The sequence below is a fragment of the Thermobia domestica genome, chromosome 12 (genome assembly GCF_964235325.1).
Source record: "Thermobia domestica chromosome 12, izTheDome1.hap1.1, whole genome shotgun sequence".
Lineage (NCBI taxonomy): Eukaryota > Metazoa > Arthropoda > Insecta > Zygentoma > Lepismatidae > Thermobia > Thermobia domestica.
Genome location: NC_137465.1, coordinates 203211540 through 203223587, shown reverse-complemented (window position 1 = coordinate 203223587; position 12048 = coordinate 203211540). Strand labels below are relative to the sequence as shown.

The 12048-nt window shown below is 36.4% G+C and overlaps 1 protein-coding gene across 1 annotated transcript in view; it reads left to right on the top strand.

Moving 5' to 3' along the window:
* The first annotated feature begins 3411 nt into the window (after positions 1-3411).
* DCTN1-p150 (dynactin subunit 1) overlaps positions 3412-12048 on the top strand; it is a 115324-nt gene continuing 106687 nt past the window's right edge. The window contains exons 1-3 of the mRNA XM_081734564.1: positions 3412-3596; positions 9870-10071; positions 11061-11221. Of these exons, the coding sequence (XP_081590690.1) occupies positions 9898-10071; positions 11061-11221 (335 nt within the window). The 5' untranslated portion in view covers positions 3412-3596; positions 9870-9897. The remainder of the gene's footprint in view (positions 3597-9869; positions 10072-11060; positions 11222-12048) is intronic.

The following is a 12048-nucleotide window of genomic DNA, read 5'->3' as shown; positions in this document are numbered from 1 at the left end:
GCCATCCTAACTGACCTATTTCCATTTTCTTCCCGAATACTTATTCTAGGTGTTGATTGTTATTGATTTTCCTATATATTGACCTAGTAATTGTATTTGAAAGTTCCCTTTTAAAATAAACAAAATTAACTCTTTCGATACGGGATGTCGAAAATGACTCACATGGGTGAGTCACGTATTTAACCCTCTACTGTGTGAACACTAATTAAGACCGGAATTTTTCTGTCAACTATGATTGGACCAAAGTTTATCCTGATGTTTCTCTTGTTTTTCGAATGTCCAATTTTGCTCACAAATTTGGGTCCAAAAATCAAAAAATGGGAATTTTCGATTTTTAAGTTTTTTTTTTAATTATTACTAGCAGCGTTCACCCCGCTTCGCTGCGGTCACCCCGGAACGCAATAAACTTTGTTACTTAGATAATTTTTACTTTTTCGCTTTCAAGTGATATGATAAAAACCATAGAAGATTGCAGTAAATGTTAACATTATATCGCCTGTCATTTATGTTAACCCGCCCCGCTTCGCTGCGGTCACCCCCGAACGCAATAAACTTTGTTACTTAGATAATTTTTACTTTTTCGCTTTCAAGTGATATGATAAAAACCATTATAACGCCTGTCATTTATGTTAACCCGCCGAGTGACACGGTCATGCGGGTTGCATATACATACGTTTATTTTTATACCTATGATGAACTAATAAAGGATTTGTACGTAATGGACACCTGAATGGTCAATTATCTCAAGACACTGGTAATTGAAAATTAAAGTGATATGATAAAAACCATCTAGGGTCCAAATCCTAATAACCCCCCAAAAATAAAAGAAATTGGTTCAGCCGTATTAGCGTGATGAGCGGACAAAGGATTTGTACGTTCTCTTTTATATATATAGATTATAACTTCCTTGGTTTTAGAGAAATCTACTTACGAGTTGCCAGGTACATGTTTCTTATTGATATCTAATTTTACACAATTTTGAGCTCACAATCAGTGTTGCCAACTAGTGAAATTATTATTTTCCTATTTTTGGAATATAAGGTTAACTTACGCAAGTCAACTTACGCCTGTTAAACATTAGTCCTTACTGAACAAACGCAAGTACAGATCGTTACAATTGGGTAACTAGGGAACGCACGAAAAATCCGAATTTGGGTTCTAATCCTTGATTTTCTTTACTTTTCTGTTTACCATAATATATTTTTATTACAAGGTTCGTTACTTAAATATCGACATGATACTTGTATGATATATTAATGGAGTAGCAAAGTTTATTCTAAGATAATTTGCATCTATCTAGCACCAGTGTTTCCCGCCACAGAAAATTTTAATTCCCGATTTTAGGTGAAACATTTGGAAAACACATTTTTCCTTTATAATTTCTCTCTTAATGGCTATTTTGGAACAAATGTACCACCATTCTGAAAGCCTACTCTATTTTTTAAAAAATAAGATGTAAGCGGTAAAAATGTGATAAATAGTTTCTGAGATATTATTTTTAAATTAAAACTCAACAAATGAAAGCTGTACCTTCTGAGGTCATTTGGAAACATCCCATTTTTCTCTCTATAATCTCCCTCTTGTAGGCTACATTGAAACAAACCTACACAGCATCTGGAAGCCTTATTTTTGGCCTACACAACGCACCAGAGAAAGATTCAATTGGATTATTGGGGTAGGTACAGTTGAGGACTATAATAAACCTTGTCTTCTAACTAGTAAATGGAAAGAATTTTCTTTTAGATAGAATGGGATATTTTTTTAAATTACATGCTTAGTTTGTTATATATCGACATGATACTACTAGGATATATTAGTGGTGTACCAAAGTTTATTTTTTGATTGTTTGCATTTATTTATTAGCAGTGTTTCCAGCCATGAAAAATTTTAATTCCCGATTTAAGGTGAAAATTTTGGGAAAATTCTCATTTTCCCCTTTATAATTTCCCTTGTATTTGGTTAGGTTGGAACAAACGTACCAACATCTGAAAGTATCGTCTTTGGCCCACACAACGCACCACAGAAAGTATCAATAGGATAATTAGGGAAACTATTCATGCTTGACTTTTGATTTTTGCTTTTGAGGCGAAAACACTGCAAAAATTTTGTGTGTGTATGATGTAAGAGATTTTTTTCTTCCAATCTTTGTATGACAGCCTACGACTTTACGCTTTCACTGTGTGTTATCGACAGATTAAATAATTTTTGAGATGACTTGGATCCATGTGGCAACAATGTTACGAACTCGGAAAAAGTCCTAAAATTCTGTTAGGGAATTTTTGGGAATTTTCACCACTAAATTTCCCTCCTTTTGACAACACTGCAATCAAACTTACCCCCCTCAAATGGCTACAATTTCTTCCAAAAAACAAGGCCTTAACCATATGAATCGTGTTTGAGCCAGTGTTCGAAGTGGAAAAAAAGCAGAGGCGGTATGTTTTATTACGATTTTGACCCAACATACCGACTATCTAAATGTTGAAATACAGTGAGTGTATGTTGCCTAAAAGATTTTATTTCTATTTACAGAATGACTGAAAACCTCTGCAGAACTTCTCTTTAGATCCTCGCTCTTTGATCCTTCGCCAACAACTTTCTAAAAGAATTTTAACATATCTCCTTATGTTGTATTATAGATAATTATGCATGAAATGCTCAAAAACCGAGTTTTTTTATTAACAATTTCCTGCGGGAAAGCCCCTGGACTGAGGAGTATTCCAAACCCCCGGAAGCATCGTCCCCACAGCACACAATCCCTAAATCTGCTCATACTCAAAACATGGCAGTTATATGAATTAAGACAAGAAGAAACACGCACATGCATATGAAAAAAACAATCCAATAAGGTACATCAAAATATAAACTAGATGAACTTCTTTGAAGATACCTCATTTTAAAAATACAAGGTAGGAAAAAATAAAAATGTCGTTGTTGTCAACTTAGAAATTATTTCTACACTAGAAATATAATCTTTTTACGTGCAAAAGTATTCGTCAATTACTGCCTATAAAAATGGATTTATTAAAGGTATTTAGCATCTACCCTCCCATGACGGCATGTCTTGATCACTGAGAAACCAGAGGTGGTATATATCACCCCATACGGTCTCACTTCGACCACTGGTTTGAACCGTAATTCATTATCTGAAAGTCGACGAAAACGTCAAAAAGCGCCTCGCACCGAAAGGATTGAGAGAACTCTGCCTCGACAGTTCTTGGTCCCTAAGGGAAATAGTAGCATTTAATGGTTTCTTATGGATCAAGTGGAATGACGCATTCTCCGTCCGTTTCGAATATTATTCACAAGATTGTGACCTTTGAGAAAATACTGTAGGCCTAGCTATTTAAATGATAAACTTAGAAGGCGACCATACCAACGCGAGCACCCTCTGATGGCGAGAAACTTAATTACTAGAAATGTGGCCATCTTGCCATATTTTTCAGTACAAATAGAAGAGATATCTTTCGTTAAAATTTAGAAGCAGACTAACCTACTGGATGTTTTATTATTTTAGATGTATTTCTGAGTGTAATCACATTTAAGATAATTTTGGGGTAGAAGATAAACACACTATTTTACTTATTTGTTATGGATATGTAAGTCCTTATTTTTTTTTCGTAATTTATTAGAAAACTACCTGAATTTTATCAGGGTGTGTGCAAGTGTGTATCCATATTAGCTGTCATATTGCTCAGTTCAATGAATCGAACATCACAGACAGTATTGTGGTGTAACATCTTGGGCTTCTGTAACAGTTTCTGAACAATTCAATAAAGTAGATTACATGCAGATTGACAATAACTTAACATTAAAATGGTTATTCTAAAGGTAAAATTTGTTGCTGTATAAAGAACGCGTACAAGTCAAGTTTAGGTAGGCTACACAACTTCAAAAATGAATTGTTGAAAAATTATAATGGATATAGTATACGAGAGTGCCTCATCATTTAGCGAGGACTCACGAAGTGCAGTCTTTTAAGGATTATTCATTGAGGATATAGGAACTTGAAAATGAGGTAAAAATGCGACTTTCATTTAATTACTGAGTAATATAAAATAAAATGTACGTCGGTTTGCGTTGCGTTTCGTTGTGTTTTATGGTATGCGAAGAATAATAATGTGCCCTTGTACGTAGTGTATGAGTATATGTGGGGGATTTGAAACGCATGTCACGTGCACGTGGATGCTTCTTACTACTTCTAAATGTAATAAAATCATTTTTATACGTAGTGCAACAGTAGGAAGTATCCACGCGCACAGATCATGAGGCACTGTTGTATACTATTACCATTATAATTCACTAACTTTCTTCCACATTAACCCGTTTTATGGAAGAAATACGAACTTCGGCTAATGTTCAGCAGAAGGGGTCAAGCAACTCTTTCTAAAAGAAAATAAATTACCATTTCGGTAATTTCTGTTCTGATTAAGTTAGTTTAGTTTAGGTTAGGTTAACTTAGGGCTATTGAACTGTTTCCTTGGTGTTTGTTAGAGGTAGGAACTGTTGACGACGCTGTGGACTTATTTACATCCTTTGTCCACTCAGCCATAAAGGACTTTGTGCCGGTGAAAGCATCAAAATCGAACAGGTTTCCGGTCTGGTACGACAATGAACTTCGTGACCTTCTTAAAAACAAAAAGCTTGCCTGGACTCTATGGAAATCACATCCGAGTGACTACACATATAAAAACTTTGCTAGAATTAGAAGTCTTGCCAAGAAGGTACAGCGACGTAAATATTTTGAATACATGGACTCAATTGGTGATTTTACTGTTAGTAACCCTAAAGTCTTTTGGTCTGTAATTAAATCTAGAACAAAATCTCCGGGCATACCGGCAACAATTCAAGATGAAAATACTGAAGCGAGTGATGATCAAAGACCAGACCTCTTCAATAACTACTTCTGCAAAACATTTACTTCCCTTTCCTCTACAACCCATCTCCCCCCTCTCCACCCCATCTGTTCGGACACCTTATCCATTCTCTCTACCACCCCGGGCGAAGTTCTGGCTCTCTTGCTATCGTTATCTCCACATAGATCACTTGGACCTGATAAAATTAGTCCTCTCTTTCTCAACAAAACTGCTTCAGTTATTGCGGTTCCTCTATCTATCTTATTCAATAGATGCTTCAAGGAAGGGTATTATCCCACCAGTTGGAAACTGGCTCACGTGACCCCAATATATAAATCAGGACTTAAAGATCATGTATCCTCCTATAGGCCAATATCTCTTCTTTCTGTAATATCAATTATCTGCGAAAAAATAATTAAAGACAGGCTACTTAAATTCACCTCACCTTACATCCATAGTTCTCAGCACGGCTTTCTACCGAAAAGCTCAAGTCTCTCAAACTTAAGTACTCTTCTTTCCTGTGCAGTCAAATGTATGAATAACAATACTCAATTAGATGTTATCTACTTTGATCTCTCGAAGGCCTTTGATTCTGTCAGTCACATTCATCTTCTTCATAAACTCTCCAATAGATTTAATGTACATGGCAATTTTCTCTCTCTAATCACAAGCTACTTGAAGGACCGTAAACAGAGAGTTGTTCTTTCAGGGGCGACTTCTAACCCCCAACCCGTGATCTCAGGGGTGCCTCAGGGGAGTGTACTTGGGCCTCTACTGTTTGTCCTGTATATGGATGATCTCTACACGCACTTATCAGCTCAACCTAGTTGCCTTCTGCTTTTTGCTGACGATTGTAAGTTATACAGAGAAATATCGTGTCTCCATGACACAATTGCTCTACAGGAAGACATAAATTACCTTACAGGCTGGTGTGAAATGTGGCACTTGAAACTCAACAGTAAGAAATGTGACAGTATTACTATTACTTTGAAAAAGTCTCCTGTTCCCTCCACATACCATATCAACGATTCCCCTATCACACATTCTGCTAGTCATAACGATCTTGGTGTCATCTTTGATTCAAAACTCACCTTCTCTGACCACATCTCCTCAATACTAAAGAATTCAATGCGCATGTTGGGACTTCTTTATCGATTCACCGAACTACGCACTGTTTCTTCATTAGCAACTTTTTATAAGACTTTAATAGCGCCCAAGATCGAATACTGCTCTCCCATATGGGCCATGGCAGCACCTACACATCTCTCCAGACTTGATTCTGTTCTCAATTTCTTCATTGCTATAGTCCGATTTCGTGTTCCTGCACTTCGAATATTATCTAAGAAGGAGCTCTTGCGACATCTTAATATTCAGACTCCTGAAGTACGCAGAAATATCTCTGACCTGAAATATCTACATAAAATAGTTAATGGAACCTTAAGATCGGAAATATTACTTCAGGAACTATCCTTACGTGTCCCTTCCCGCATCACTCGGAATACCCACCTATTCCATCTTGCCCGTCCTAGGTTGGCTGTTATACAGAGGTCTCTTTTTTATAGAATACCAAACAGTTATAATCAAGTAACAACTGATGTGGACATTTTTTCGAGCTACCCAGTGTTTGAAAGAGCAATTAAACGAGCTTTGACGGAATAGTTTTACTTTTACACTCTTTTTTTTTCTATGTTGTTGTTATTGTTGTCATGTTTTTTTCTTTCTTTTGTTAGCATGTCCCTGTGTAAAATGGCAAAGTTATGCTGTATCTGGGAAATTGTTCAATAAATAAATAAAATAAATAAACTTAGTTTGTTATATTATGTTAGTGTAGGGGTCCAGCACAATCTTTCAAAAAATAGAATTTCGCTTATTTCTACTGATATTAGGTTAGTTCAAGTTAGGTTAGGTTAGCTCTAAGTACATGCATTGTTATGTCATGTTAGCTGTAAGTACTTGCATCATCCATTTTTCCTGTAAATTTTGTGTTACGTGCTTCTGGACCCCTTCTGCTAAACATAACGCCGAACTTCTTTTGACATTACCCGAGCAGACGGTTCTACCAAATTTTGACACATCTCTTACATTTTCAGGTTAGGTTGGAGCTTTGTATTTATTTTAGCAGAGCATGCACTAAATGATGAGTTCCATTACTACCTGCAGTTTGACTTCAGGAGGGCTCAATATAAATACAGGGTGGACGTATGGTATAAAACCTGCAGTGCATAAAACACGAACCAACTTATACTAGGTGGTTAGAAAAAGCACGAATTCTATCTAACCGAGTTGGGGCAGGGGTGCCGTGCGGGGCGAGGGAATGCATTGTAGGGAGCAGGCGCGTCAGCGATAGTTCGTATGCGCGTGAGCGAGGATTTCACTAAAAGCACTAGGTTAGGTACCTTTTCTGTTTACAACTTTGTCTCGATAAAAGTACCAACAGCATACTGATAAAGAAATCAGTCAAACTGGTAAGCAGTAAAACCGTTCTTAAGGTAAGAAATGTTACCAGTATTTTAGAAGCTCTATCCTAACCTGAAAATGTAAGAAATCTGTAAAAAATATGGTAGCACCAACCAGAAAGCTCTAACCTAACCTAAAAGTGTAAGAAAAGTGTGGAAATTTGGCAGAAGTGTGTGCGCGGGTAATGCCAGGAAGACATATTTATGAGGAAAAAATTCTGCAGTCGAGTGATTTAAATAGTAATTAATGCAACTGTATTTTATATTTAAGATTGCATATGAAGAAATACTGCATTAGATATTATTTTCTGACGGCGTAGCATTTCTGTACAGTATGGGAAAACTGTATTTTATTTCACAACGTTAGCGTTACTAGTGTGAAATCATGACAAGTGCTATAAGAACCCGTATCACTGCGCAAACCCTAATTGAGGTACTTGTAAATGCAACGTACAAGCACAAACCTAAGCTCCACTGCTAACCTAACCTAATCTACCCTGCCCTACTTAACGATCCGTAAGAATGAAGCTGTCTATCAAGTAAGGCAACTAGTAATATGTGAAGCCATAAGTAATATTGCACGAGTCCTTCCTTTGTCGGAAGTCACCACGGTCCTGAAATAAAAAAGTCTCTCGTTGTACATCAGAGACTACTAACAGCTTAAAAGTTCAAAACTGGCTCAATACTTAGGTCGTCGTGCATAGAATTTTGATCTTCCAATGTGTAGTACCTTCCTATCTATGGCGAAAGTTTTCTTTGATGCAGAGAGCAGTGTATCTTTTCGTTTTCACCACTTTTTCTCCTGCAGCTGTTATAATGTAGTGTCTTTTTTTGTTGACGCTCTGGCGAGAAAACAAAATATTTACCTGAATACGTCTTCTTTTATTAGTGTACCCGAATTTTCGATAACTTCTGTGCTCCATAGCAGAACATGCCGCGCCTGTGCAGCAAAATTGCTAGAGAAAAAACAAAATAGCCAACAGAAAAGTATAAAAACATCCCTGCTATGTGTAAATGTCTTAAATGAACGGACGTCTCGCATAAATATAGTTTGAACTGATTTTTACGTCGCGTAAAGCGTATTTTTAACAATCACAAGTGTTTCTTTTGTAGAATTCCTGCAGAAAACTTTTGACTTACAAAAGCTCATCGCAGAAAGATAAAGAAAGTTCTGCTATCAGGCTTCTGCGTATTACCTTTTGCGTGGAGTTTTGTCCAATTTTTATCCCTCGCAAAAGGTAGCAGACAGAATTTACCGAAGATTCGGGTAAACAAATAACACACACACTCAGGTAAGTACTTTATTGTACTTACTGTTATACATGCGTCCGATCCTATTATTTTTCCGTAAATTTTGTATTTCTTTCGTATCGTCAGTGCAACTTAACTTTTTTTTTTTTTTTTTAAACTTTGTGGTCCTGCGAACTAGCATTGCATTCATAGCAGTTCTAAAGTGATGTGTGGACGGGGTGATAGGGAGCAGACACTTTGGTAATTATGAATATGCATGCCAACGAAGACGAGTGCCAAATTCACACCAACGTCTGCTAGATAGTCACTGCCTGAGCTCTCTTGTGTGTATATATGAATAGCGTGCGCGCCTTTGGTATGGGAGAACCGGGTTCGATTCGCTGCGTGATCTCATATAATTCCGATCATAGATCCAGCTGTATGTCGATGTCTCATATATCCTCGCTGCTGAACGGGATGCTAAACTGAAATCGAATCCAGCACAGGTTGTCACTGTGAAATCTTGAAAGTATTTTAGTATTTTCAAATTCTTTTTTAGAGAATTATTTGTATTGTTCCAGTTTTCTTCTGTCTATCCCTCAGGAAGCAAGTTTTTAAGATGCGTAGTTCCGCACTCGATCTTGGTTGGAGTACTAAGTCTCAGTTAAAATTGCTTCGGGAGTTAATTTTACAAAGACCTTTCTATTGATATCCTTACGGAGACACGAACAATTGCCCTACATGCAATTATGAGAACAAACAGTATTAGCAAATGTTGAAAATCGAAGTCTTTTATGCACATACCTGCCTTTTCTAACGCGCCTACTAATTAGATTCGCACTGCCGCGTGGGCCCTCCTGTTTTACCCTTCAGTGACCAGCTAACACCACAATTGCACCGTGCATACCGTATTTGTAAAGATGAGATAATACTACTAGTCACTATTATTTACGTCTGCGTTAGGAAACCAACTTGATAGGGCTTTGTAAAGTATCCCTGATTTTATCCCACTATAAATATTATGTCTTGTCACATACGGTATAGCTTCGGCATATATAATAAGAAACATAAAACTTCAATCGTTCAGTGAGAATCAGTTAATTTCGTTATAAATTAGACAGGTGGGAACTAAATATTAGCAAAATTCGATTCCCGTTTTCATTTTTGTTTTCTTACCTTTTTGAATCTCTTTGTAATATGATGTTGGTCTTGTACATTGTCTAAAAATATTTGTCATTTGTAAGAAGAAATATTTATGCCTTTATCTGAAATTCATGCTGAATGATGTATGAAACTTTTGATATATTGTTACTCTATTTTATATTTTCAGTTAAGTTTGAAAGCCACTCGAAAGGAAGATGGAGAAATCCCTGAAGGTGGGGCAGCGTGTAGAGGTGACAGGGAAAGATGTGAGGGGAACAGTTGCGTATGTGGGGAGTACATTATTTGCGACGGGGAAGTGGATTGGGGTGATTCTGGATGAACCTAAGGGAAAGAACAACGGCACTGTTCAAGGGAAAAGCTATTTCCAGGTGAGCTCATCTATATACTTTATTAATTGTAGACTGACTATATAAAATCCGTGCTAAGTGGCAAAACAATAATATTGAGTACACAACCCAGAACTGATGGGATATATAGGCACGCTTATTCTTCTGGGAATTATTTGAACAATTCCACATTGAATGGTAGATAGCCAGTTTTTCACTCAGCAGTGTTAGGCACATAGGCCACATTTTTACATTAAACCGAACTTTTTCCATTTTTGGCACGGATTGTACCGTAATAAAATTTTCGTAAAATTGCGTTCTGTGTTGATATTTGGAATCTAAACTTTCATGCAAATAACTTAAAAGCTTTTTTGGGTTTAGTTTCACTATATTACGTTTCAAACTTTAGTTATTCGTGTCAAGCCTCATTTGTTACAAAAAAACGAACTTGGTTAAAAAAAAAAAAAAAAAAAAAAAACTCGGTCCTGAGAGCTTTATCAGAAGTAATTGTCGTTAGAATAAATGTGTAGCTGTCTGACTACATGAAGGTTATTGAGAAAAGAAGTGGAAATTCTATACTTGAAATGAAGTCCATAAGTCTAGCCTGGACTTGAGTGGTATAATAATAATGATAATAGTATAAAAAAAAAAAAACGAGATGCCCACATATATAAGAGAAGAATAAATCATTGTTTCGAGTCAAAAAAGCTGGCGAATTAAATGTCCACTTCTTCCAGCAAAAGAAAAGAATTACATTGAAAATGGTTTTAAGAACTTTAAAAATATTATTCTTGTTCTGCAATCTTATACAGGGTGATAACTGTTAAAAATATTATTCTTGTTCTGCAATCTTATACAGGGTGATAACTGTGAAACATTACTTTTAAAATAAGATAAATATCACTCTTTGCCATGTATGTATGTAATCTTTTAGTATTTATGTACGTATATAAAGAGTTTATTGAAGTTGAGTGTTGGCATTAATTATGCGTAATGCTGTAATAAATAGGAAAATTGTCCGTGTATTTCAGTGCCAGGATAATCATGGAATATTCGTACGTCAGACGCAGTTAACGTTGCTCGAGGTGAGGACGTCGACAGAGAGTCTTTCGGCGTCAACATCTGCTGCAACGACTCCAGGCAGTGATGAAAGAGCAAGGCCACGAAGCAGGTACGCTAGCTATAGAATAATGTCTTTTCTGTGAATATCTCTAATTTTTCAGGTTGATAGTTTCAAGGGATTCTTGTATTTGGTTACTGTATCTTGTATTTTTAAAGTTCCAAGTATCAATATCAACTGTAGTTATATGTTGTATGTATTATTACCTAAATGAAATGGTACGATTAAACACCTGTCATTTTGGAATTGTATTAATTTGACGCCTTAATTAATGGTATTTTTAAATTTGAATTTACACGGTTCTTACGGGAATGTTTAAATCTGAATCCTTACTCACATCTAGGTTACGTAGAATCGTCATTTGCATGCTAATCCTGTCGCGGAGTATATATTCTCGATGAGCAGACGCAAAACGCTACTACCTATAAGTATTTAATCTTTCAAAGCATACAAGTAACGACTTGCAACAAAAGACCATACAAACGGGAGCAAATATTGCAAGTTAGAAAAATAAATCAATATCAAGGCTGACCTGTAGTTTCATTCCGAGAATATTACACTTCAAGCTATATTTTTAATCTTGCTGAATTATTTTTGTTTGTTGAAATTTATTGTACTCTGTCAGCACCGGTGCTATATGAGACATGGACCTACAGGTTTAAGATGGAATCGGAACCAGCGTAATGCATTCAATGCTGTCTTTCCGGGAATCGAACTCGAGACTCCGTACACTAAAGAGATTCATACCAGCCACTTGACCAGTGGGGAGGGCTGATCTCATTGTACGATCACTGTGCGCAAAGATTTAAAGCGAATTAATTTTCTGAAACTAGAGAACTGCTTTTGAATAAGAGATTGAACAAGATTTTCGTAAGTTGAAAACGTTTGAAAGAGCAAGT